Raw genomic sequence first — 25,728 nt, forward strand, 5'->3', positions numbered from 1 at the left:
GTTTCTTATTCCCCTGAAACTCTTTATTAATTTAGTTTTTTGTTTGTTTTCGTTTTTGTTGTTGTTGTTGCTTTGATACAGGGTCTTGCTCTGCAGCCCAGGCTGGAGTGCAGTGGTACGAACAGAGTGTACTGCAGCCTCGACCTCCTGGGCTCAAGCAATCCTCTCAACTCAGCCTCCCAGGTAGCCGGGGCTACAGGCATGCGCTACCATGCCTGGCTCCACTGGCAACTCTGCCTCATTTTACCATATAACATCTGCTTCCCCCTACCTCCTTTGGAAATGTGAACACCTCTGTTGTTCTAGATCCACCCAGCTTCTTCTCTGCGTCCCTCACCTCCTCTTTGTCCTAGTGGGTTACACATCTATTTGCCTCCCCTCCCTGCTCCCATCTCTCCACCTCCTGTCTTTCCCAGCTCAGCCCGGAAACCAGTATCCCTCCTCTCGCGCCCACAAAGAAGCACACAGCTGTCTTGGTTGGCACTAGTGTTTATTTCAGGAAGCAGGTCTGGAAGACCTGGGTCTGTCCAGTGGAGTCCTAGAGCCTCTAGCTTCTCACTTGGCCTTCGGGTTACGGAACTTGCGTCCAGCAAAGACTCCCTTGTCCCCAAGAGCCTCCTCGATCCTAGAATGCAGGCAAGGTCAGGGCTGCTGCCTTCCAACCTAACGGCCTCCAGCACCCCAATGCCCAGGCCCACTGTTCCCGCTGTACCTCATGAGTTGGTTGTATTTGGCCAGACGCTCTGAGCGGCAGGGGGCGCCAGTCTTGATCTGATGAGGGAAGAAGGATTTGGAGGGTTGGGTGAGGCTGGAGAGGAGGGGTTGGACCTGGCCCCAAGGGAACATTCACCTCAGAGGCAGGAGGCCAGGGACCCCAAGAAAACTTGGTGAGACACTCAGTAGACAGAAGCTGCAAGTACCTGTCCTGTGCAGAGCCCCACCACAAGGTCAGCAATGAATGTGTCCTCAGTCTCCCCAGAGCGGTGGCTCACCATCACCCCCCAGCCATTAGACTGAGCCAGTTTGCACCTGAGTGGAAAGGACATTTGATGTGGCCTTCTAGAGGCTCCTCAGTGGGAAAGCAGAGGTTGGGTGGGGACTGTCCCTGCTGTTTTGGGTAGCAAGCACTCTGCAGGGAGGGCAGTGACTAAGTTCTTTGGGAAGCAGGAGAGGAAAAGAATTCTCATCTTGATTTTGGGCTCTTGAGATGCTGGTGAGAACAGCAGAATCTGAGACAGGAATGGTGTGGGCTGCGGGTGGGGAGTCATGACAGGGCCACAGTGGCAAAGCTCTTGGAGTCAGGCCAAGGATTAGTCAAAGCATTGAGATCAACGTGTGGGTAGGTCAAGTGCCAGGGAAAGGTAAGCTTGGAGTTAGTGGGTGAGACTGTAGCTGGAGTGGGCAGAGCTGGGGCAGAGGGAGGCGATGGTGAGCCTCAGGGTCAGGAGACACTCACGCCTGGATTGATTCAGTCACCGAGCCAATCTGGTTGACCTTTAGCAGCAGACAGTTGCAGGCCTTCTTCTCAACGGCCTGGGCAATCCTCTTGGGGTTGGTGACTGTCAGGTCATCCCCCACAATCTGGATGTTCACCCCCGAGAGGAAAGAGGTCCAAGTGGCCCAGTCATCCTGGTCAAAGGGGTCCTCGATGGAGACCACTGGTGGGGTTTGGGAGCAGAGACAGGGCTAGAGGTCAGAAGGCGCCTCATGGAGGGGTGACAGGGCAGAAGAGCTTAAATGGGGATTTCAATGGGGCTAAGGATTGGAAGGATCCAAGCCCATGGTAAAGCAGGTCGCTGAAATCAGGATATTAGGCAGCTGCAGGGGATTTGGGCAGGAACACTGGGACACCTGAGCGCCTCACCAGGATAGTTCTTGATAAAACTCTTATAGAGCTCTCCGAGCTTCTCCCCAGTGATGTGCCGTGCGGGATCATCAGGCGACTTGAAGTCAAGATCGTACTTCCCATTGCGATAGAACTCAGATGCTGCCACATCCATGCCGATCACCACCTTGTCTGGGTAACCAGCTGCCTGGATGGCTGTCTTCAGCAGCTCCAGGGCTGGGGGAGGACCAAGAAAGGACCTGAGACTCCAGCACTCCTTGTCTACAGCCTCCCCTGCCCATGTGGAGATCCAGAGGGTCTGCCCCCCAGGGTGCTCAGCACTGACCCTCATTGTTCTCCAGGATGTTGGGTGCAAAGCCACCTTCATCACCCACATTGGTGGCATCCTTCCCATATTTGGCCTTGATGACCCCCTTAAGGTGGTGGTAGACCTCAGCACCAATGCGCATGGCTTCCTTGAAGGAGCTGGCTCCCACAGGCAGAATCATGAACTCCTGCATGGCCAGCTTGTTTCCAGCGTGGGAGCCCCCGTTGATCACATTGAAGGCCTGAGATGGGGAGACGGTGTCTGGACCTGGGCTGGGCCATGAGGGCTCAAGAAGGGACAGGGGCAGGGGGTGTTGGGGTGGAAACCTGGCTTACTAGCTCAGTGATCTAGGATGAGTAATTTTGCTCAAGAGCCTCTTTCCTCATTTCTTTTTTTTTTTTTTCTTGAGACAGAGTCTCGCTTTGTCACCAGGCTGGAGGGCAATGGTGCAATCTCAGCTTACCGCAACCTCTGCCTCCCGGGTTCAAGTGATTCTCCTGCCTTAGCCTCCTAAGTAGCTGGGACTATAGGCGGGCGCCACCATTCCCGGCTAATTTTTGTATTTTTAGTAGAGACAGGGTTTCACCGTGTTGGTCAGGCTGGTGTCGAACTCCTGACCTCATGATCTGCCCGCCTCGGCCTCCCAAAGTGCTGGGATTACAGGCGTGAGCCATCATGTCCAGCCTCTCTTTCCTCATTTCTATAAAATTTCTACTTCCCTGTAAGATCTTTTGCTGAAAATTAGAGAAATTGAATGTAAAGTTCTTAGCATGTGCCTAGTATATAACAGCTAACACTTTTTTTTTTTTTTTTTTTTTTTTTGAGACAGAGTCTGGCTCTGTCGCCCAGGCTGGAGTGCAGTGGCGCGATCTCGGCTCACTGCAAGCTCCGCCTCCCAGGTTCACGCCATTCTCCTGCCTCAGCCTCCTGAGTAGCTGGAATTACAGGCGCCCGCCACCACACCCAGCTAATTTTTTGTATTTTTAGTAGAGATGGGGTTTCACCATGTTGGTCAGGCTGGTCTCGAACCACTGACCTTGTGATCCACCCACCTCGGCCTCCCAAAGTGCTGGGATTACAGGCGTGAGCCACCGCGCCCGGCCATAGCTAACACTTTTATATGGCATTTACTACACGCCAGGCACTAAGTACTTTACATATATAAGCCCATTTCATTCTCAAAACACCTCTATTCATTGGTATCATTATTACCCCCCATTTTACAGATGGGGAAACCGAGACGGAGCAGTTAAAGAACTTGCCTAAAATCATACAACTCATAACAGGCAGAGCCAGGATTCAAAACCAGCAATCTATCTCTAGAGTCCCTGCTCTTTTGCAATCTTCCTAGTAAGTAACAAGAAATGGTAACATTATTATTGAGATTAAATTCAAAGAGTTTCCATTCATTAAGAGGGCACTGGTGTAAGAAGGACTCAAGAAGATACAAAGAAATGCCAAGATCTTTGCCTCAAAGAAACTCTGAATATGATTTGGGGTGTGGGGTGTAGGGTGCGGGGTTGGAATGAGGCTGGAGTTACCGAGCCTGGGACTGGAATGGGAAGGAACTGGGTTATATGGCAGGGAAGGAAGCACATAGAGGCTTCAGGGAAGGTTTGGATTGTGGGAAAGAGGGAGGGGCTGGACCACAGCAGGAGAGATTCAGTTTCAGGAAACTGCTTCTTAGGAGCTGGTCTGAAAGGTGGATTTTCCATGGGGGCATCCCTGGCTGGGTGGGGGTGGCTCTGTCAAGGCGAGATCTAGTGGGGGCGGGTAGCTGCACTTACTGGCACTGGGAGTATGAGGTCAGGGTTCCCAGCGAGATCTGCGATGTGGCGGTACAGGGGGACCCCCTTCTCAGCTGCTCCCGCCTTACACACGGCCAAGGACACGCCCAGGATGGCATTGGCCCCAAACTTGGCTGGAAGGAGGCAAGCGGGAGGAAAGGATGAGAGCTTCTTTCGGGTTTGGGGTGGCTACTCCAGGAAGACGCCAGAGCTCCAAACCACTGAGCATGAAGAATTGGTTAACAGATCTCTCTCCCACCGCCTGAGTAGCTCTGGGAGCCCCCACCCCGGGGGAATGTGTCAGCTGCATGTCTGTGTCCACGGCCCAGCCCAGGCCTGGCAGAGGGCAGGCATAGGAAATGCCTGTGGAATGAACACAAATCCATCCAGCTGCGGTGTGACCCAAAATGGGGGACCCAGAAATAACCCATCAGGCCTCACCCCTGTGGCTTCTCACCATCTCTCCCATACCTCAACCCTTCCCCACCACTGCCCTTCACTCACACTTATTCTCGGTCCCATCCAGCTCAATCATAAATTTGTCAACTTTTTCTTGATCCACAACACTTAGTTTCTGGAAGGGTGGGTTTGAGAGGGGAGAGCAGAGGTCAGATTTCTCAGAAGTCAGGGCACGCACAGGGGGAGGATAAGTGAAAATGGGGAGAGGCGTGTCCGGGGTGAGGGAGCAGGGGCATGGAGAGGAGACTGCAGGGAGCAGGCTTCCCCACTTGCCTTTTCCAGCAGAGCAGGGCCTAGAGTCTTGTTGATGTGCTCCACAGCCTTCAGGACTCCTAGACAGGCCAGAGGACGAGGTTTGGATCTCAATCAATTGGGCCTCTTTCTGTGGACTCCAGCTCCTCAAGAGCTTTGGGGGTTCCAGTCCTCTACCCATTGTGCACCCATGTCCTAAAGCCACCCACACAGACTCCTTCTGCACTGGTGTCTCCTCACCTTTCCCCAGGTAGCGGCCTTTGTCGCCATCTCTTAGTTCCAGAGCTTCATAGATACCCGTGGAAGCCCCACTGGGCACAGCTGCTCGGAATCGGCCTGGGGCAGGAGAAATTGGAAGATCACAGGGATGGCTAGGCCAAGTGGCTCATGCCTGTAATCCCAGCACTTTGGGAGGCCTAGGCAGGTGGATCACTTGAGGTCAAGAGTTCAAGACCAGCCTGACCAACATGGTGAAACCGTCTCTACTAAAAATACAAAAATTAGCTGGGAGTGATGGCACAGGCCTGTAATCCCAGCTACTTGGGAGGCTGAGGCATGAGAATCGCTTGAACCCGGGAGGCGGAGGTTGCAGTGAGCCGAGATTGCATCACTGCATTCCAGCCTGGGTGACAGAGCGAGACTCTGTCTCAAAAAAAAAAAAAAAAAAAGCTCACAGGGAGTCCCCTCTACCCCTCAAAGGGCTGAGGTATCCTCTCTGAGCTCAGGGACAGGAGGCAGTGCAGAGAGAGACTCCTGCTTCTCCCCTTCTCCCAGCTTCCAGCTCTGGTTCTATGTTGGAAGAGGGCTTGGGAAGAAGTCTGGGAAAGGGAACCCGAGAGAAAGGAGAGGATATGGCACAGAATTGGGGGGCGACGGCCAAAGGGTTGGGGTCTTCTGAGGCGAGCCTATCCAATGGGCCTCCTGTTACCCTTGGCTGTGTGCAGGTCCACCTCCACTGTGGGGTTGCCCCTGGAGTCCAGGATTTCCCGGGCAAAGATTTTCTGCATGGCCATGGCTGCAGGACAGGAGGTGTAAGTGTAGACAGTTGATCTCTTAAGGAACCAGAAATCCCTTGCCCTTTAAGAGTCTTCCCCACTCCAAGAAGGCAGGTGCTGGAGCTAAAAATACCCTACAAAAAGGTCACAGACCAAAGAGGCAGGCGCAGCCCCCTCCCCCACTCAGAACAGCTCTTATTCCACCCTCCCATCCTAAGAATCCAGGGGCCTCTCATCTATGGCTCCTAGGATGCCATCACTCCCCAAGCCCCCACCTCCCCAAGGCTGCACTTAGGCCTTCTCCTTCCACCCTCTGGTCAAGCAGTCTGTTCTCCATGGCTGGTGGCCTTCCAATCCTTTCTGGTTCTCATTTTCCTGCTCAGAAATCCTCTTGGGCCCCCAATTCCCTACCAGGGTTCCAACTGGTTCCAACTCTAGCTGCCCTTCTCTATCCATCCCTGCTGCCCCTCCTCACAGCCTCCCTTCCCTAGATCCTTAGGCGCTCCTGGAGTTGGTCCCATCTGCTTGCTCCAGCCGCCCCTTCCCCCAGCTTTTTCAAGCACCTCCAGTCCCAGGAGGAAAAAAAGCAGAAACGTTCCCCTCTTCCTCCAAGTCAACACCATGCGCACCCTTTACTACGTCCACCCCCCGGGCTGGAAGATTTACCTGACCTGGGATGTCTTCGTTGGAGGTTTGGATGGAACTCCGAGTCTAGGTGGCAGCTGGGACAGTGTCAGCTCACCCCCTCTCAGGCTGCGCATTTATCCCTGAGCCACTGGGTCCCCAGCCAGCCCCGCCTCTCTCTCTCTCCATCCTCCCCCCTTCACACTGGGCTGGCAGCCAAGTGCCCACTACAGCCTAAAGCAGAAGCCTCTGGCCCTGGGCACCTGCCCCCTTACCAAAGGTCAACTACTATCCCCCCACTTTCTTTCTGTCCCCGAGGAACAGTCCCTGTTTTAATTCCACCCTTTGGGAGGAGCAGGGGAGGGGCTTCAGATGAGGGGTCTCCCCCACCCCAGGATTACATTCCCCTTTTGCAAACGTCAAGAGGAATGTGTGACCTTTAGGAAAGGCCAGGGGTAACCTGAGCCCTGCAAGGCTGGGGAGGGGGCCTGGAAGAGGGGCTGCAGGATTGACGTCCACACATGCTCAGATCGCTGGGCGGGCCTCTGCCCTCAGTGGGGGAAGGGAAGGGACTGTTGGGCAAGCTCTGACGTCTAAAATTGAACCCCCCACCTCAGAAGGCGAGAGGTTCTCACCTCTTAGGGTCCTCATAACGGCCATTATCGGCGCAGCCCCATCCTACCCTCTCCAGGCCAGCCAGCGTGGGGATGAGTTAGGGGCCAGGAGACGAATTTAGACCAGCCCTCTAGGCTGGAGCGGCGCCCGATTGATAACGCTGGGACAGCACTTGTCGCCCAGCGTGGGGACTGTTGGTCAGAGCCCTTCTCCCCACCGACTGTGGGCGCTCAGCGCACGGCCCCAGCCCATCAATGAATGGGGTTGAATCAACAGTGAACGAAAATGAATGGACCGAGGACGGGTGGCCCTTTGTGAGCTTCTGCACGCCTGGGGCTCCTCCGGCGCCCTGCCGTAGCACTGCGGGGAGGTGGGTCTCTGCTTTTGGTAGAGATCTCCACTTTGCCGGCTCTAGGGCCAGTGCGGGGTCTGCCCCGAGCTCCTCTGCGGCCATGCCAGCCGAACGGCTGGAGTCACGGGGCTCGACTCGGAGGCCCTTCCCGCCGGCGCCGGGGCAGCCCGCGCCCGGTGACTCACCCCCGCCGCCTTCTCCCCACCCCTGCTCCCCGCCCCGCCGGCCAGCGCGGCCTCCCAGCCCCCACCTCAGGCCACCTGCCCCACCACCCGTCCCGTCTCCCATCTCGCCCCGCCCTCTCATCTCAGGCCGCTCCTCCCGGGATTTTTCCACCCTGGGGTGGGGGTGCGGCGGGTCAGAGGTCAGGAGATGGCGGGGCGGGGGGGGGAGCGCCGCCACGTGCCCGGGTGCGGCCCCGCCCGAGCCCGCCAGTGACTCAGCCGCGCGGCTGTCGAGGAACACGGGCTCGAGGGGCGTCGGGGACTGTGGGGTTCGGCGTGGACGCCAGGGATGCGCGCCGCGCTCGGGAGGAGGCGAGAGAAAACCAAGCCCCTTTCCGCCCGGGCCGCGCTCCGTGACCTCGCGCCCCTAACCCAGGCTCCGGAAGCGGCCCAGCCCTCGGCGGCGGGTCGGAGAAGACGGCTTCACCGTGGCCGCCCCGCCCTCCCCAGGTGGCGGCGAGCGCACATCTGACTGAGAAGAAACCCAAAGGGCCCGAAGTGGGACTTTCCCCTTCTTGAAAAAGTTGTCACTCTTGCAACTTGAGTATTCTTCCGCTTCGAAAAATAGCCCCGCCTGTTAAGCCCCGCGGGTGTCCGCGCTCAGTGACCTCTGCAGACTCAGGCCAAGGGGCACGGCCGGTGATCCAGACATTGCCTGCCCGGGGCGGGCATGGCTGGGATATGGGATAAGGCCCTGGGCTAGAGCCGATCCAGAGAAGGGACAATCCTCTGGACTGAGAATGGGCCCTGGTGAACCTAACCTGCACTACCCGGGAAGACGCTGGGGACAGAAGTGGCCCCGGTGGGTGCCTTCAGCTATGAGAGCGACTAGGGTATTTGGCCAAACTCCCCTTTGCTTTCCTATTGAATAAGTAAAATCAAGGGTGGTGAGGCGGCAGCGTGCACGGCTTAGCCCCCGCCCTTTCCGCCAGGCGGGAGACACGTCCCCAGACCGCCTTCCTTTCCCGGAGGGTCCACATGGGTCGGGCCGGGCGCGCTCCCGTGTAGCCGGCTCCGGCCCCGACCGCCCCATGCGCTCTCCCTCCCGGCCTTGGCGCAGGCGCAGGCGCGGGCACACGCGCCGCCGCCCGCCGGTCCTTCCCTTCGGCGGAGGTGGGGGAAGGAGGAGTCATCCCATTTAACCCTGGACTCCCCGAACTCTCCTTAATTTGCTAAATTTGCAGCTTGCTAATTCTTCCTCCTTTCTCTTCCATTCCTTCCTTCTGGCTCACTCCCTGCCCCGATACCAAAGTCTGGTTTATATTCAATGCAAATTGGAGCAAACCCTACCCTTCACCTCTCTCCCGCCACCCCCCATCTTTCTACATTGCTTTCCATCGAACTCTGCAAATTTTGCAATAGGGGGAGGGATTTTTAAAATTGCATTTGCAAAGTTCGGTGTCTGGGCTGGCGAGTGGGGGAGGGAGGGAATGGGGAGTAGGCCCCGCCCCTACCGTCCTTTGCAAATAAAAATCTAGCGGGGCGGGGGGGAGGAGCAGGAAGTGGCGGTGCGAGGGCTGCTGCACAGCGAGCAGAGCCGCGGTCCGGACGGCAGCGCGTGTCTCGAGCTCTCCGCCTCCCCCCGCCCGCCAGCCGAGGCAGCTCGAGCCCAGCCCGCGGCCCCAGCAGCAGCGCCGAGAGCAGCCCCAGTAGCAGCGCCATGGCCGGGTGGAACGCCTACATCGACAACCTCATGGCGGACGGGACCTGTCAGGACGCGGCCATCGTGGGTTACAAGGACTCGCCATCCGTCTGGGCCGCCGTCCCCGGGAAAACCTTCGTCAACATCACGGTACTGCGAGGCCTGTGGTCCCGGGCACTGGTCGGGCTTGGACCCTGAGGGAGGGAATTGGGTGGGGGCGGGCGCAGTCTAGAGCGCGCAGCGAGAGGCCTTGACTGGGTGCTTGCCCTAGGAAGCGGCGCGAATGGCGGCTGCACGTGAGCGGGTCCCTCGGTTGCCCCTAAGTCCTATGCCCCAGGCGGCGGCGCCCATCCCGCCCGCTACCCCGCTTTCCGCGACGGGGCGTTACATCCGGGGCACAGGGCGGGGAGGGGCGCGGCGCCCGGTGCGGCGGTCCACTTCCGCCTCTCCCAGGGCGGGGCGGGGACGCGCCTCAATTTTAATTGGGGATTGGGATTGAGAGGGGACCCGGGGACCCTCAAACCCCCAGCTCCCCGTCCGGCCGCCAGCTCGCGCCCCTCTACCATTGTTTCCCCTGGTGCGGGAGGGAGCCCCAGGCGCGTGGTATTGGTCCCTTGCCCACCCTCTGTGGACTCCCGGCCCCTCCCAACTCCGTTAGAGAGGGCGAGGCCACCACACGCCCCCCCAGCTCAGCACGTTGGACTCAACATTCCTGCGAGGCCAATCCCGGAAGTCCCCTCGCCCTCCCTTCCCGCCATCCGGCGGGGCCTGGAGCAGGGGAACTTTGTGAGAAGTTCTGAGACAGCATAAGCGAAAGAATATGGGTTGACTACCGCTGCTCCCACCACCATCTCCCTGTCCACACTGCCCGGAAGTGGGGAGGGGGAGCGGAAGTTCGAAAGGGGGGAAGGGGGTTTCCGGGCGGGAGGGGACCGGATGTGGGGGCTTGGGGTGAAAGGGGGAGGGGGGAAAAGGTTCCCGGGGTACCTAGACCCGAGAGCTGGGCTGCCGGGTCTAGCCCCCGTCCACCTTCAAAAGTTTTCCAACTTTCCCGGAAAGCCCCCAGGGGTCTGCTTCCTCATGTCAGGGCAGACATACCTGGAGCTAAACTAGGTTACTTGGAGACCCAGGCGTCCGGGCCCTAAGAGCTCCTGCAGAACCTTTGACCAAATAAGGGCAAAGTTGCTTCTCTTGCCTCGCCCGCCCCCCTCCCTTCCCCTCTCCGCTTCTGCTTTTCCTGAAGGAGAGTTCTGAGCATCCAAAGGCTCCTCACTTTTCTCACTGATTCCCTTTATTTCCTGGGTTTACTTTCCCCGTTAACACTGAGATCTAAATCTCTAGAGAAGTATGTCATCCCTTCCTCCCTGGTCCCATGTTCTAGGTTTGAGAATCATGATGGTTTTCTGCACTGACGTTCCACAGTCCTCAGAGTTTCTCACAGTTCATTGATGGGTACTGAGTATGTAACTTCGCGGGGTGGGTCATTGGAGAACAAGGTGGGAATCTTGGTGCACTGACTAACTTGATGGGCGCTTGGTTCCTCTTCCAGCCAGCTGAGGTGGGTGTCCTGGTTGGCAAAGACCGGTCAAGTTTTTACGTCAATGGGCTGACACTTGGGGGCCAGAAATGTTCGGTGATCCGGGACTCACTGCTGCAGGATGGGGAGTTTAGCATGGATCTTCGTACCAAGAGCACCGGTGGGGCCCCCACCTTCAATGTCACTGTCACCAAGACTGACAAGAGTGAGTTCCTGAGTCTTACCCTTCCTCTAGCGCCAAGATCTCATGTACCGCCCTCTGGTAATCTTGAGGGTGCTTTTTTGTGTGATTCCCCAGCATGAAGGGAGTCAGACCAGTATTCTGCCCCTTGGTTGCTGGATGCTGGATGGAACATGGGATAGTCCCTCCATTTGTCTCAGTTCCTCATCTTGTAATTTGAAGTTGTTGAACTGCATTACCTCTTAAGTTACTTCCTGCCTTGAGCTCAGATTAGCAGCTGTTTTCTAGGAGTATAGGTAGATTGTTGGGGTCCTGAATCATCATTTAGTTAATCGTTTGAGTTTTTTGTTAGAACCTGGAGGTGGCATGCTCATCCACAGCCCTTTCTAGCCTGAACACGAGTCAACGGTCTATGAGCCTTTGACCCCTAAGTTTTTATTTTTTAGTCTCTCCCTCTCCAGCATTTAAGCTTGATTTTCCTCTTTTGAAAAGCTTTATTGTTTCAGGGTGACTGACAGCCTGCCTGTGTGTGTGTGTTGGGGGGGGTTGGGAGAGATGAGGTTGGGTTACAGCCCCCAGGGCTGGACAGCTGCTGAACAGCTGGCAGGGGGTGGAATTGTGACACCTGGGTCCTAGCCTCCTTTCTCTTTCCTCCTCCTCCAGCGCTAGTCCTGCTGATGGGCAAAGAAGGTGTCCATGGTGGTTTGATCAACAAGAAATGTTATGAAATGGCTTCCCACCTTCGGCGTTCCCAGTACTGACCTCGTCTGTCCCTTCCCCTTCACCGCTCCCCACAGCTTTGCACCCCTTTCCTCCCCCATACACACATATACCATTTTATTTTTTGGGCCATTACCCCATACCCCTTATTGCTGCCAAAACCACATGGGCTGGGGACCAGGGCTGGATGGACAGACACCTCCCCCTACCCATACCCCTCCTGTGTGTGGTTGGAAAACTTTTTTGTTTTTTGGGTTTTGTTTTTTTTTTTTTTTTTTTTTTTTCTGAATAAAAAAGATTCTAACAAGGTGCTGTGTGATTTGAGCTTGGGTGTCAGAATGGGGGACAGGCACTGTGACTTGCCTCCTTTATCATGGCTTGGGAGCAGGAAGGTTGAGGCACTACAAGGTGTAGGAATTTGAGCTTCTGGCCAGGTGGCCCTGCCCCTCCACAGTGGCATTTCCAGGCCTAAGTCCTCAGTGTGCTGGTTAAATTGGTGGATAATGGAATAGAGCCATCTGGACCAGAGAATGGGTGCAGGCCTGCAGGCAAGGCAGGGCTAGTTGAGTCATCCTTGTGGGTGGGGCTCCCCCTGAGTCATAGCAAATGCCTGCTGGGGCTGTCCCCACGACTATAGGTTAGTGTCTCAGCATTCTCTTGCTCCTTATGGCTAAAGGGGTGATTCCCCCAAAGGGTCAAGTTCACCTGAAAATGATCTCACCCTTCCTTCGTCCACAAAAAACAATTTTATTAGCCCAAGAAGTGAAGACCCAGTCCCTTTGCTTGCCCCAGCCCCACCCCAATGCCCCTCAAAAGGATAGGTGTGGGTAAGGGAGCAGCTTATGATGGAATGTCCCCTATCCCTCAACTTAGAAGACTGGAGGGAAGACGACGGTCTGTGCAAATATGTCACCAGAAGTGTACGTGTAGAGGGTTATTAGACCAGGATAACAGGGGAAGAGGGAGGAGAGGGTGGGGGATCTGTTGAAGGCCCAGGAAAAACAAGGGGAGCTGGGGCTAGGGAACCAAATGAGGTGGGAAGAGTGGGGCTAGAACCCAAAAGTGGGGTCCTTTCTGAGGCAGGGTGGTCCCTTGGCTCCCCTTCTTCATCACCCTCCTCTTGCCCCTGGGCTGCTTCCTCTTGCTCTTCGTCCCCAGGACCACGATGAACGGGCTGCTTGCAAATGGGGCAGGTCTTCCGGGTCTGAGTGAGCCAGGGGTCCACACAGCGGCTGTGGTAGGCTGCAGAGAGGAACAAGGTGAAGCACCTGGTGGCTGCCAGTGGCAGAGGAGCATGGGCAGGCAGTGAGGGCCTCACCATGAGCACAGGGGAGTACCCGCAGCTCGTCCCCATCCTCATATTCATCCAGGCAGATGGCACAGACATCATACTGGTCTCCTGGGACAGAAAGAAAATAATCTAGTCCTTCACTGAGCCACCATGACCCAGGGCTAAGGCTTTTAAAGCCTTGCGAAAATTTTCCCTCACCTACAAAGCCAGTGGAAGAGCTAAGACAGGAAGGCAGGATAAGGTCAGGGCAGAACATGGAAGAATTTAGGGCTAAAAGGGACAAGCAAAGAGAAGCAGAGGTAAGAAGGGAAGTGGTTTTTGGGGAGGTGTGAGGGTGGAGATAGGGAGTGGAAGGGACGGAAATGGGCAGGGCTTCTGCCATAGCCTTATACGGGCACTGGAGGCCCCAGGGCCTAAAGCCCCAGCCCCACAGTACCGGTTTCTTCCTTCTCTAACTGAATCCTCCCCATTCCTCCCATTTTTCTGCCCTCTCCACATCCCCCATAAGCAAAGTCTGTCCCTCTATTGTTTCCCACAATTATTTCACTTAAATCATCTTTGCATCTCGCCCATCTTCACTGTATTTATGGGTAAAAACAAGACAAGACAGCATCTCAAGCTGAAAACTTCTTACTGCCATCTTTATTTTTATTACTTTTATTTTTTTGAGAAAGGGACTCCCTCTGTCTCCCAGGCTGGAGCACAGTGGTGCAATCTCAGCACGCTACAACCTCCGCCTTCCTGGTTCAAGTGATTCTCCTTTCTCAGTCTCCCAGGTAGCTGGGACTACAAGCGCACAACACCATGCCCAGCTAATTTTTGTTATTTTTTATAGAGATGGGGTCTCACCACGTTGCCCAGGCTGACCTGGAACTCCTGGGGTCAAGGGATCCACTTGCCTCAGCCTCCCAAAGTGGTGGGATTTTTTTGTTTCATCATGTTGCCCAGGCTGGTCTCAAACTCCTGGGCTCAAGTGACCTACCCACCTCGGCCTTCCAAAGTGCTGGGATTACAGGCACTTGGGATTACATGAGCCACTGTGCCCAGCCACTGCCATCTTTGTATACCCTATCTTCTGGACTCAAAGTCCTTCAGAACCAGGTAAACCGTGGGAAAAGCCCTCTCCTCCCCTAACCCCCTCACCCTTCTGATAGTCATGTGTAGGAATCTGTTTCAGTTGCTCTTTGGTAAGTCGATTCCGCTGGAGCCGTTTCCGGTGCTGGATACAACGAACTATCTGGTGGAAGAGGGGGTGGATGGACAAGGCTTAGGAATAAAACTAGACAATCTAAGACAAGCCACTCCCATCTCCCAACTCCAGATCCAGTCTGGCCTTACAGGCCTCAGTGCTTCCCATCATGTTCCCTCAGCTACTCACCATTACTGCTCCCATGGCCAAAACCAGCAGTCCCACAATCCCTGTGAAAGGGATGAGGTAATAGCCCAAGGGGAAGGTATTATCTGGAACCAGAAGCACCCGAGCCCTGGGGAGGGGAAAGGACGATCAGTCTCAGCAGGGCGAGAAAGGCAAAGGGAGAAAAAATGAGGGACAAAGCAACTGGCTCTGGACAAAGCCCATAGATGGGGACGGGAATGGGAAGAAAGAGGCAGGGAAGGAAGGACAGGAGGCTGAATGGTTCAGGTAATGAGGAGACCTGGGCTCCAGGTTGGCATGGAACTGCTTGCTAAAGGAAGAATGGGAAGGAGGCATATGTCCTACCCCTTTTCGTAGACAAAGAGGGCACGCAGGTACTCAGAGCTTCTCTCCCCAATAAATACAGATGGGATCCAGATCTGCTGCTGGATTTCCTCTGCAGGGATCAAGGTGTTACTCTGGAAACTCACAATCTTCTACTCAAATCCTTTGGGAACCCTGGCATCTGGCACTTTCGCCCCAACCCACCTAAAGGATTGGCTTCTTTCCTGAAGCCTTCAGCCTTCCCACCATCTCTGGATCCTACTGAAAGCCCAGCTGTATAGATTCCCCCAGCCTTACCACTGTTCCACACCATGTTCAGAAGTTCATTGGAATTCACATTATGTACTACAGCGGCACCATATCCAGCCTTCTGGGCATTTAGGACCTAGGGAGACAAGGCAGAGGACAAGGAGCCATCATAGGCCTGACTTGTCTTCATTCCTGGTGCCTTTTTTTACCCTCAGCTGCCCAGCTCCCACTCCACATTCAGCAACCTTGAGGTCAAAGTTGCAGTCGAATCTTCGAAGCAGCGCAATAAAGACTGACCCATTGACCGGGGCTGGGGGTGGTGGGGCAATGGGGCTGCAGGCATTGTCTGGGTGAGCCTCCACAAGGAACCCCTGAAGGATAGAAGCAAACAACAGTGAGATTTCTCCTCCCTAGGTTTCACTCTCTACAAGGGCCACCAAACACACCAGCCCACATGCTGCACATCCTCTATCCTCACTTCCTTCTCCTTCCTGGGGTCTGAGCATCCCAACCTCACAACTTTCTCTTAGCCTCTTGAAAAGGCAATGACATAAAACATCCCTTCACCAAACTCTCCCATCATCCCTCTCGCTGTCCCAGATGGGCTAATCTGTACCCTAAACTGCAAGCTAATGCAATTATTCTGTCTTCTAATGTTCTGACTCTCAAGTTCTGTTTCACAGTCCCCTCTCCAACACATACTCATAGAGAACACACTCCCCTTCCTTCAATTTTCTTTTTCTTTTTTTTTTTGAGATGGAGTCTCGTTCTGTCACCCAGGCTGGAGTGCAGTGGTGCGATCTTGACTCACTGCAACCTCCACCTCCCGGGTTCAGGTGATTCTCCTGCCTCAGTCTCCCAAGTAGTTGGGACTACAGTCATGCACCATCATGCCCAGCTAATTTTTGTAATTTTAGTAGAGATAGGGTTTCACCATGTTGGCCAGGCTGGTCTTGAACTGGGATTACAGATATGAATCACCGCGCCCGGCCTCTTCAATTTTCTAATTACCCATCTCACAAACAACTCGACTGCTACTACGGCCCAACTGAGTTCTTGCTATGTGGCAGTCTTTGGGATGAAGTACTACAAAAATTGCGTATCTAATTTAATCTTCACAATAACCCCAGGAAAACTTCTAATATCCCATTTTACAGTAAAACAAACTAAGGCTCAAAGAGAAATGAACTTGCCCAAGGTCATACAAGCAATAACTAGCTCCTGAGACCCTCTTGATAAGCACCGTTGATCCTGCCTTCTGTCTCTGTCCACTTTCAGTCTCTCTGATAACCTCAGAGTTCCAGGGGTGGACACTTTGTCTTCTCCCTCTGGATTCTGGATTCTACACTAGACGTGCTCAGTTCCTAACCTGATTTTCCTACCTCCAGTTTCACCCAGGACAAACCTCCCCAACCCCAGCCCAGGATGGAAGATCTTGCTAAATATTAAAAAAAGAAAAAAGACAGAAAAGGAAGGAAACTGGGGGGAAGGAGAGGAAGAAAGAAAAGAAAGAAGGAAAATCACCTGGAGTCCCTCTTGGCTCAAGGTAGCCCCAAACAGAGCTGGGAGGTCTGCAAAGTCCATGCTGGCATTGTGGTCCGAGGTCTGCGGACAAAAAAGGCAATGTTCCCCTTCAGCCTGTAACCCTTCCTTTCAGCGCCCTTTCCCCCTCCGTCCCTCGGACTCACCGCTCGAATGAGCCCCCGGATGGGGGTCGCTCCCCACAGCACAGCGGCCACAACCACAGGAAGCGGGAAGGCTGCAGGGTGCATGGCAGCGGGAGGAAAGAGGCTGAGGAGGCCGCTCGTCCTGGTAGCAAGGAGCAGAAGCGGAGTTCTGCGCCCTCCCTGCCCCTCCTTTAGGATCCCAGGGGTCCAACCACCCCCAGGTCCCACTTCCCAGCTACATGGGGGCGCCGGGGAAGGAACCCCGACTCAAAGAATGAGATATCCAACCCGTTTAGTTGAGCTGGGTGAGAGGCACTAAATGTATCCTTTTCTGGTACGGGAATAAAACGGGGAAAGGGGACGGAGCCTAACACAGATGACAGAAAAACTTCGGGAAGGGTGGCGGAGCTCAAGGAGGAGGGACTTCCTGCCAGGTGGGCCGTGTTCCCAGCCTCTGGAAAAGGGCTTCCGGTAGAGAAAGTCAGGCCGCTTTCAGCATTTGATGCTTGAGATGAAGAACTTCCGGTCCTAAAAGGCCGGTTAAAAAAGGGTCAGCGATGGAGAGAGTGCCTGTGGAAATGGAAGGAGCACTGGTGGCCCAGAAGACGACCTAATAAAGGTGCCCGGAAACCTGGAGCCGCCTAGTTTACAAACCTCTCCTCCCGCTGGCCGCCGCCACCGCTCCTTCAAATCTCGCGAGAGTGCTCACCACCTCCCCCGTCCCCTCGCTGCTGAACGCTTGGTGTGTCTATCGCGAGAGCTCTCCTACTCTGGTGAGCCGTACTCACTCGATCTCGCGAGACCTTGAGACAAACTTTTCTCTATTTTCCCGCGATTCCAATTCGGTGAAAACTGCGCCTTTCCTCTGGTTTCCTAAATCAGTTACACCCCTTCTCGCACGCTTCCCTCAAGCTCCTCCTTCAGCTCCGCCTTACTCCCGGCCGCCTTTGCGCTGCGCGCCTGCGCCCGCGCTGGCTTCCAGCGGGTGCCGGACCCGAGAGCCGGAGGGGCGTGCGCGCGCCCTCGCCCTGTTGCGCGCGCGGTGTCACCTTGGGCGCGAGCGGGGCCGCGTGCGCACGGGACCCGGAGCCGAGGGCCATTGAGTGGCGATGGCGGCGACGGCGAGTGCCGGGGCCGGCGGGATGGACGGGAAGCCCCGTACCTCCCCTAAGTCCGTCAAGTTCCTGTTTGGGGGCCTGGCCGGGTAAGCTCAGGCCCCAGGGATGGGAAAAGAGGAGGAAGGGACGGGTGCAAGGAACCGGGCCCGGTTCATCTCTGGGTCTGTTGCAATGAACTGTGCCGGCACGGGGTCAGCGTGATCTCCAGCGTATTGCGAGTTCCCCAGTGGGCTGCTAGGGCCCCATTGCAAGGCTCGTTCTGGACTGTATGCGGGGTCGTTGCACAACCCCCGCCGGGCCACCTGAGTTTCCCAGCGCATTGCTAAGCTTGGCCGGGCTACAGGGGGTTCCAGGCCATTAAATGGCTCCTAGAGGACTACCTGGAGTCCTAAATCTTGGACGCCCCTTCGTCCCCTCCCTGTGTCGGACTGCGTGCAGCCCCAGGTCACTGCTTGACTGTCATGAAGCTACTTGGAGCACTTTCATTGCATGGCCCCCACTGGACAACTAGACTTTTCAGACCCGTTGCACTCGGTGTACATATAGACTGTTACACACGTGCTCACCAGCATCCTGATTCTTGAATCGCATGGCAGGCCCTGACCTTTGTAACCTCTTGCTGCCAGGCTCCAGTGGGCACTGGTAGATCTGGAATGCCTGGCCCTTCACTCCACCTCTGTCTTCCCCCAGGATGGGAGCTACGGTTTTTGTCCAGCCCCTGGACCTTGTGAAGAACCGGATGCAGCTGAGCGGGGAAGGGGCCAAGACTCGAGAGTACAAAACCAGCTTCCATGCCCTCACCAGTATCCTGAAGGCAGAAGGCCTGAGGGGCATTTACACCGGGTATTGGGGCCTCAGGATGGAGGGTAGGCTGTGGGTTGGTAGCTCCAGACCTTGGCCTGATATGCTGACCCCTCTGCTCCTCAGGCTGTCAGCTGGCCTGCTGCGCCAGGCCACCTACACCACTACCCGCCTTGGCATCTATACCGTGCTGTTTGAGCGCCTGACTGGGGCTGATGGTACTCCCCCTGGCTTTCTGCTGAAGGCTGTGATTGGCATGACCGCAGGTGCCACTGGTGCCTTTGTGGGAACACCAGCCGAAGTGGCTCTTATCCGCATGACTGCGGATGGCCGGTGAGTTCCAAGTCTGAGCCTAACCCCAGCCCCATTCCCTGGAATCTAGAATGAAAGGACCACTTTTCTATCCCAGATCTAGAGCAGAGCCTTTATCTGTTCTGGCCTTCCTTTCTTTGCATCTGTGGGCCCCTGTGGGCTATTCTGATCTTGACCTCTTCCTGCCTTCCCATCAGGCTTCCACCTGACCAGCGCCGTGGCTACAAAAATGTGTTTAATGCCCTGATTCGGATTACCCGGGAAGAGGGAGTCCTCACACTGTGGCGGGTGAGTGGAGGGGCTGGAGACTTGGGGGCTGTGAAGTCCGGTTTTAGGGGTTTCTGACTCCTGCCCGCTCCCCTCCCTCCAGGGCTGCATCCCTACCATGGCTCGGGCCGTCGTCGTCAATGCTGCCCAGCTGGCCTCCTACTCCCAATCCAAGCAGTTCTTGCTGGACTCAGGTGAGACCCAGAGCTGGGCCCTTAGCTCCCAGCCTGGCCTGAGCCACCTCTGAGCTGACTGCCACCCCCGCCTCACCTCCCCCAGGCTACTTCTCTGACAACATCTTGTGCCACTTCTGCGCCAGCATGATAAGCGGTCTTGTCACCACTGCTGCCTCCATGCCTGTGGATATTGCTAAGACCCGGTGAGTGTGCAGTCTGGTCCTGGAGGTGGGTGGGAAGGTGTCCTTTTGGTCTCTCATGCCCCTGCCTCCTCCCCTTCAGAATCCAGAACATGCGGATGATTGATGGGAAGCCGGAATACAAGAACGGACTGGTGAGGAAGCCATTCTGGGAGCCTGGGTGGGGTGTCGGATCTCCCCTGTGAAAGGTGTGAAGGCAGCTGGGTAAGGGGGATGGGGCCCTAGAGTCCTAGCCCCAGCGCCCTGCTTGTCTGTGTCTAGGATGTCCTGTTCAAGGTTGTCCGCTACGAGGGCTTCTTCAGCCTGTGGAAAGGCTTCACACCGTACTATGCCCGCCTGGGCCCCCACACCGTCCTCACCTTCATCTTCTTGGAGCAGATGAACAAGGCCTACAAGCGTCTCTTCCTCAGTGGCTGAAGCGGCCAGAGGCTCCCACTTGCCTGCTGCATCTATGGCCACTGTGCCCTGGGGGCCTGGACTCTGCTGCCCTGGACCCCTCTATTTATTTCCCTTCCACAGTGTGGTTTCTTCCTCTGCGGTAAAGGACTTGGTCTGTTCTACCCCGTGCTCCAGCTTGCCCTGCTCGTCCTGATCCTGTGATTTCTCTGTCCCTGGCTATTCTTGCAGGGAGCTGGAAAACTTCCTGAGGATTTCTGGCCTCCCCCTGGGTTTTAGTTTCAGGGCACACAGGACAGCAGAAGATCCCCTTTCTCAGTGGGGAAACCAAGGCAGAACTGAGGGGACAGGGAGGAGCAGAAGCCATCAAGATGGTCAAAGGACCTCCAGAGGGAGATGTGGCCCTTCCTCCCCCTCACTGAGGACTTAATAAATCGGATTGATGACACCAGCCCCAAATCTGGAGAGTCTGGGGGGTGGTTAGGAGAGGGGAGGAGACTGGACAAAGAAGCTGGTGCCCCTGGAGAATAGGAACTGGAGTTTTTAAGAAAAATGGTTAAAGAAAAAGCAGCCACTGGTTTTATGCAAATGCTGTAAATCTGTCATGCCACAGCAGCTGACAGGGCTAGAAAAACTCAAATCCCAGGCCCGGCGTGTTTCCTCCAGCCACTTGCCCAAGAATGCCACAGACGCACAGATCATTTCACATAATCCCCAGGAAAAGCCCCTCAGTCTGATGACTGTTTCTGCAGCCTAAAGAGGGAGGAAATAAAGAGACTCAGAGAGGAAGTCAGACCATTGTGGCTGGAGGTAGTGCGCGTGCAGGGCCAGGGCTTAAGTGGGTGGGCACTGGAAGCTTGAGGAAAGGGGGATGCTGGCCAGAGACCTGATCTGGGTCCTTGGCTGGGGAGAGTGAGAACCTTATCCGTTTCTTTAGAAGATGTGTGGTTCCCAGGCCAGCCCTCAAGGAGCCTTAAAACCTCTTGGGGGCATAAAAGAGCTTGGGAAGGTCAAACTGAGGAGTGCTGGCCAGGCTAGGGGACAGGCAGGCAGCAGGTGGGAGCTGTCCCTTTGGCAGAGCCTCATCAGCAGAAGAGGTGGAGCTCAGCATCGTGGCACCCCTGCTGCTTCCTCCGTGTACACTCTGTCCTGGGCCTTAGTGGCTATTGTGAGACACTTGAAGCCTAGACCTTGTCCTTAAGGAGTTTCTAGTCCGGAAGGCAAGATTATACAGGAGCAGTTGGGAAACTGAGTGTAGCAATAGTGTTGCAGGGTAACCTGGAAAGCACCTGACCTCACCTGGGAGAAGTGACTTGCACACTGAGTGGTTATACTGGCTGGGGAGGGGGCAAGGACAGCACACCTGGCTGGACTGAGGGCAAAGGCCTAGAGTAAAACACTGTCGGGGAGCAGGTGATCTATAGGCTTGTGGTAGTTGGAGCACAGGCTGTGATCTGCCTTGAGATGAAGCTGGACTGTCAGATGGGGACAGTGCACGGCACTCCCTGACTGCCAAGCTCAGGAGTTGGTCCTCCACCTGGGGAGAGATGCAGTCAGACTTTCAGGTTTGGGAGATTTTCCGGGACCATCTGGAGGGGGATGGGGGTCTCCATGGTCCCATTCTGTGGGTCCCAAGCCCTGGATTGGGCTGGAGACAAGGCAGGAGAGGAAGCCACACCAGTGTGTTTAGGGAATGGCAGGATTGATGAGAAAAATGGGGTTCCGTTTGCCTGTGTCCCAGCCTGAGAGCAGGAAACCCAAGACTCTTCAGTCACACTCACCAAATGGTGCATGCTGCAAGGCCCACCCCTTGCTGTCCTGCTGACCTGGGCAGTGAGAGCTGCACTTCTGAGACTGCAGGTGCAAAGCAGGCACCCACCTTTGCCCCTAGTACTACAGGCTGCTGCCAGGTGGGTGTCAGCAGTTGTCGTTAAACTCCAGGAAGACGACAATTTTTGAGCTGGATCTGATGCCTAAGGTGGCCTGGTGGGTGGCCAGCCCTGGAGGAGAGAAGGAGGCACCCCAGGCAGGGGAAGTGCAGGCTATAACTGAAGGTCTATTGGATAAGTTGTGACCAGTGTAGGGGCAGTTGGAGCCTTGTGAATTCTCATGACAGGTGCCCCAGGCACTCTTCACCAAAAGAAACCGAGTTGTTTTGAAACAGGCTCTCACTCTGTCACCCAGGCTGGAGTACAGTGGCACAGTCAGGGCTCACTGCAGCCTCCATCTCCCAGGCTTAGGTGATCCTCCCTCCTCAGCCACCCAGGTACCTGGGACCACAGGCACACACCACCACACCTGGCTGACATTTTGTATTTTTTGTGGAGATCAGATTTTGCCATGTTGCCAAGCCTGGTGTCAAACTCCTGGGCCCAAGCAACCCACCCGCCTCAGCCTTCCAGAGTGTGGAATTACAGGTGTGAGCCCCTGCACCTGGCCAGAAGGCATTTTTTTTTTTTTTTTTTTTTTTTTAGATGGAGCCTTACTCTGTTACCCAGGCTAGAGTTAAGTGGCACAATCTTGGCTCTCTGCAACTTCCACCTCCCAGGTTCAAGTGATTCTCCTGCCCCAGCCTCCCGAGTAGCTGGGATTAAAGGTGTGCACCACCATGCCCGGCTAATTTTTGTATTTTTAGTAGAGACAGGGTTTCACCATGTTTGCCAGGCTGGTCTCGAACTCCTGACCTCTGGCAAACCACCCACCTTGGCCTCCCAAAGTGCTGGGATTACAGGCATGAGCCATCACTCCCAAACCTAAAATTATTTTTTATTATACAGATAATGTACAATAATAGTGGAAAACTAGAAAATGCTAAACAGGGGAAAAGAAAATAAAACCACCCATATTTGTAACATCCAGACACAATGAGTGCTCACGTCCTGATAAATCATTTTCCAGATTTTCTTCTGTGCATAGATGCACGTGGGAACCATGCTGTATTCTGCCAAAATGATTCACGGCGAGGTCTGGCAGCGCCCCATGCAGCATCGGGAGCTTTGTCCTGTGACCCACCCAACTCCATGTCATTACCCCTTCTGCTTTGCTGGGACTGAAGTTGTGTGCCTGTGGTGTGAAGAGAGGGCTTCTGATACAGAAAAAGGAATTAAGACCCCTCCCCCATGACTCTGTGTTCCTCATCCCCCCAACCCCCAACTAGATTCGATAGAAGAGCCAATAGGCTCCTCTCTCAAGGTCCACAAGCCTCCCACCCTCAGAGGCTGTGGCCAGAGTACCCAATGCTCACTGTGCCCAGCAGGTCCTGACCACGACCCTGACTCAGAGCTGAGGGCCTCCTTCCTGCCACTAGAGGCCCCACACGGCCATTAGGCCGTACCCACAGGAAGAGGCTGGAGCGGAAAGTGGGGAGTGAGCCTTGAAGGAAGAGAAGCCAGGCCCGGGGCACCGTCACTTGCCGTCCCCTCTGCAGCTCCAGATGTGTGGTTTGTGTGGCTGTGGCCAGAGGAGCACCTTGGCCAGAGTCCAGGGCCTGTGGTTTCACATGCCTGACCCAGGTCAGCAGCAGGATGAGGACCACAGAGGCAAAGAGCAGCCAGAGGAGACCCAAGACATAGAAGCCCAGGGGGAGGAGGCAGCAAAAGTCGGGGTGGAGGAAAGGGTCATTTCTGTAGCTCTCGAAATGCCCTTGGAGCACCCCACGGAGCTTTGGTTGCTGATCAAATTCAGGGATGGTTTTTTTGGTGGATTCTAAGAGTGATACGGGTTTTGTGGTAGTCAAAAATATGACGCTTTTTGGAGTGATCAGGCTTGTGGCAGACTCCGGAATGGTCAGGCTTGTGGTGGACTCTGGGATTGTCCGACTTGAGGCCAGCTCTGGGGTGGTCTGACTTGGAGTGGGCTCCGGGGTGGTCGGGCTTGGGGTGGGCTCCGGGGTGGTCGGGCTTGGGGTGGGCTCCGGGGTGGTCTGACTTGGGGTGGGCTCCGGGGTGGTCGGGCTTGGGGTGGGCTCCGGGGTGGTTGGGCTTGGGGTGGGCTCTGGGGTGGTTGGGCTTGGGGTGGGCTCCGGCTCTGGGATGGTCCGGCTTGAGGCCAGCTCTGGGGTGGTCTGAGTTGGAGTGGGCTCTGGGGTGGTCGGGCTTGGGGCGGGCTCTGGGGCGGGCTCCGGGGTAGTTGGGCTTGGGGTGGGCTCTGAGGTGGTCGGGCTTGCGGTCAGTTCAGTAGTGGATTTTGGAGTTTTGGAGAATGTGGCGGATCCCGTGTGAAGTGTGAAATCTGGGGTCCATCTGGTTGGGAAGGTGGTCTGCTCCTTAGTGGATTCTTGTGTTGGATGCAAGGAGGAGGGCATTTGGCTGTCTACAGAAGCAGTAGACCATGAGTGGAATAGACCCCAGGGAGTTGTATGGGCTTTGGTGGAGAACTTGACCACAGTCCTTGTGGCACGCACCTCACCACCCTCAGTGTCCTCGTCTGTGTAGTAATCATATAGGCCTGGGTCATCTTCATCACCAAGGGTGGGGCATCCCTTTCCCGGGTATTTGTAGACAGGAATCTTGTTTGAATTGTCACACTGCACACTGGCCACGTTAGAGGTCATGGCCTTGACGTCCACACCTTCCTTCCACACGTAGACATTTTCGGCATTGTCCTGCAGCCAGCGACGAAAATAGAGGATCTCACAGTTGCATAACCAGGGGTTCCCATGGAGAAAAGCAAAAGGCAGGAGGTGGAACCCAAAAAAGCCCTTTGGTATCGTATACAGCGAGTTCTCTTGGAGGAGGAGGGTGTCGAGATTCCCCAGCCCATCCAGGAGCCCGGCGGGGAGCTCGGTCAAGTGGTTGTTAGCCAGACTGAGCTTCTCCAGTCTGGGTGTGGGCGTCAGGAGCCCTGGGGGCAGGGTCTTCAGCTCATTGCCTTTCAGGTAGAGCTCTTGGAGTTTGCCAAGACCATGCAGGGCACCAAGAGGCAGCGAAGTCAGCTGGTTGAAGGAGACGTCCAGGATGGTGAGAGCAGGCAGTGTCTGCCCTAGCAAGGGCAGGCTTTGCAGCTTATTGTGGGATAGATCCAGGGTCCCCAGCACTGGCAGTGTCCCATCGACCTGGAGCTTGGTGAGCTCGCACTTATCTAGGTACAGCTGAGTGAGGCGAGTGAAAGGCAGCAGGGATGCCAGGGAGAAGGTGTACAGGAGGTTCTCACCCAAGTGGAGGATTGTCGTGTCTTTTGGCAGGTCTGGAGGCAGCGCTATCAGATTCCTCTTGTCACAGTTCACTTCTAGGTGGCTGGCCACTTTGGAGACCTCACAGATGGGGTGGGGATGTAAGGGGCTTGGCAGCAGGAGCAGCAAGAGGAGGAGAGGCATGAGGACCTGTGGGCAAGGGGGCCTTGAGTGGACCCCCCTGCAGCCCCTGGCAGCATTCCCCCAGGTCCCAGCCCCCTTCCCCCTGCAGCTTCGCTTCCAGAAACAGCGTTCACACCTCCTGTCCTCCCTACTCCCCTCTCCCACCCTTGCCTGCAGAGCTTAGCTCCAGTCCCTCTTTCCCCTCCCTCCGACCCCTCTCCTGCTCCAGCACCAACCCCGGCTTACAGGCAGGCGGAAAGACCTCCGAAGGCACACAACGTCTTCTAAGGTGCCACTCGACTCAGTCCTTCTCTCTTCTAGCCCCATGGAGGACTAAGCCAGTGGCAAGGAAGGGGATGGGGGTGAGGAGGAAATGCAGGCCTGATAGGGATTCCAGTGACCAGGAATCCCTTGGACACAAGCCCTTATCGCCTCACTCCACAGCTTTCCCCCAAGCCTTCTTTGTGGTTCTCTCTTCCGCTTTCCTTTTACACAAGGGAGATGGGGGTGGACTCCTCCAAACAGCCTTCCGCCATCTTTTAAAAACCTCTCCAGGGCTGGGCACAGTGGCTCACGCCTGTAATCCCATAGCTTTGGGAGGCTGAGGTGGGTGGATCACCTGAGGTTGGGAGTTCGAGACCAGCCTGACCAACATGGGGAAACCCTGTCTCTACTAAAAATACATTAGCCAGGCATGGTGGCGCATGCCTGTAATTCC

General features: G+C 55.7%; 5 protein-coding genes across 14 annotated transcripts; 2 read left to right on the forward strand and 3 right to left on the reverse strand.

The window, feature by feature from the left end:
- Positions 1 to 473: 473 nt before the first annotated feature.
- On the reverse strand, positions 474 to 6,456 carry ENO3 (enolase 3). 3 transcript variants are annotated; one of them, XM_030922702.1, is made up of 12 exons: positions 6,313 to 6,456; positions 5,580 to 5,666; positions 4,892 to 4,987; positions 4,673 to 4,731; positions 4,445 to 4,514; positions 3,941 to 4,074; positions 2,172 to 2,394; positions 1,865 to 2,062; positions 1,457 to 1,658; positions 921 to 1,029; positions 713 to 771; positions 474 to 625 (listed from the first exon to the last, which is right to left on the reverse strand). In XM_030922702.1, the coding sequence occupies exons 2-12, from the start codon at positions 5,662 to 5,664 to the stop codon at positions 556 to 558; spliced, it is 1,305 nt and encodes a 434-aa protein (XP_030778562.1). In that variant the 5' UTR covers positions 5,665 to 5,666; positions 6,313 to 6,456; the 3' UTR covers positions 474 to 555. The 3 variants fall into 3 exon arrangements, with proteins under 3 accessions (XP_030778562.1, XP_030778563.1, XP_030778564.1); XM_030922703.1 differs by having other exon boundaries at positions 6,318 to 6,445; XM_030922704.1 differs by having other exon boundaries at positions 5,580 to 5,769; positions 6,313 to 6,433.
- A 1,967-nt stretch (positions 6,457 to 8,423) lies between these two features.
- On the forward strand, positions 8,424 to 11,848 carry PFN1 (profilin 1). The gene is made up of 3 exons (XM_010364205.2): positions 8,424 to 9,253; positions 10,653 to 10,845; positions 11,485 to 11,848. The coding sequence occupies exons 1-3, from the start codon at positions 9,122 to 9,124 to the stop codon at positions 11,580 to 11,582; spliced, it is 423 nt and encodes a 140-aa protein (XP_010362507.1). The 5' UTR covers positions 8,424 to 9,121; the 3' UTR covers positions 11,583 to 11,848.
- A 423-nt stretch (positions 11,849 to 12,271) lies between these two features.
- RNF167 (ring finger protein 167) lies at positions 12,272 to 17,376 on the reverse strand. Of its 8 annotated transcripts, none has more exons than XM_010364212.2 (11): positions 17,236 to 17,376; positions 16,736 to 16,975; positions 16,469 to 16,539; positions 16,305 to 16,385; positions 15,026 to 15,151; positions 14,829 to 14,916; positions 14,553 to 14,643; positions 14,211 to 14,316; positions 13,976 to 14,069; positions 12,860 to 12,940; positions 12,272 to 12,783 (listed from the first exon to the last, which is right to left on the reverse strand). In XM_010364212.2, the coding sequence occupies exons 4-11, from the start codon at positions 16,362 to 16,364 to the stop codon at positions 12,479 to 12,481; spliced, it is 951 nt and encodes a 316-aa protein (XP_010362514.2). In that variant the 5' UTR covers positions 16,365 to 16,385; positions 16,469 to 16,539; positions 16,736 to 16,975; positions 17,236 to 17,376; the 3' UTR covers positions 12,272 to 12,478. The 8 variants fall into 8 exon arrangements, with proteins under 8 accessions (XP_010362514.2, XP_010362512.2, XP_010362515.2 ...); XM_010364210.2 differs by having other exon boundaries at positions 16,469 to 16,589; positions 17,236 to 17,371; XM_010364213.2 differs by having other exon boundaries at positions 17,102 to 17,242.
- A 16-nt stretch (positions 17,377 to 17,392) lies between these two features.
- SLC25A11 (solute carrier family 25 member 11) lies at positions 17,393 to 20,170 on the forward strand. The gene is made up of 8 exons (XM_010364207.2): positions 17,393 to 17,651; positions 18,256 to 18,408; positions 18,493 to 18,699; positions 18,876 to 18,966; positions 19,049 to 19,139; positions 19,225 to 19,324; positions 19,404 to 19,455; positions 19,583 to 20,170. The coding sequence occupies exons 1-8, from the start codon at positions 17,557 to 17,559 to the stop codon at positions 19,736 to 19,738; spliced, it is 945 nt and encodes a 314-aa protein (XP_010362509.1). The 5' UTR covers positions 17,393 to 17,556; the 3' UTR covers positions 19,739 to 20,170.
- A 2,292-nt stretch (positions 20,171 to 22,462) lies between these two features.
- GP1BA (glycoprotein Ib platelet subunit alpha) lies at positions 22,463 to 25,354 on the reverse strand. Its single transcript, XM_010364214.2, has 2 exons — positions 25,257 to 25,354; positions 22,463 to 25,037 (listed from the first exon to the last, which is right to left on the reverse strand). The coding sequence occupies exons 1-2, from the start codon at positions 25,335 to 25,337 to the stop codon at positions 22,929 to 22,931; spliced, it is 2,190 nt and encodes a 729-aa protein (XP_010362516.2). The 5' UTR covers positions 25,338 to 25,354; the 3' UTR covers positions 22,463 to 22,928.
- Positions 25,355 to 25,728: the final 374 nt, after the last annotated feature.

Source organism: Rhinopithecus roxellana, chromosome 19, assembly GCF_007565055.1.
Source record: "Rhinopithecus roxellana isolate Shanxi Qingling chromosome 19, ASM756505v1, whole genome shotgun sequence".
Lineage (NCBI taxonomy): Eukaryota > Metazoa > Chordata > Mammalia > Primates > Cercopithecidae > Rhinopithecus > Rhinopithecus roxellana.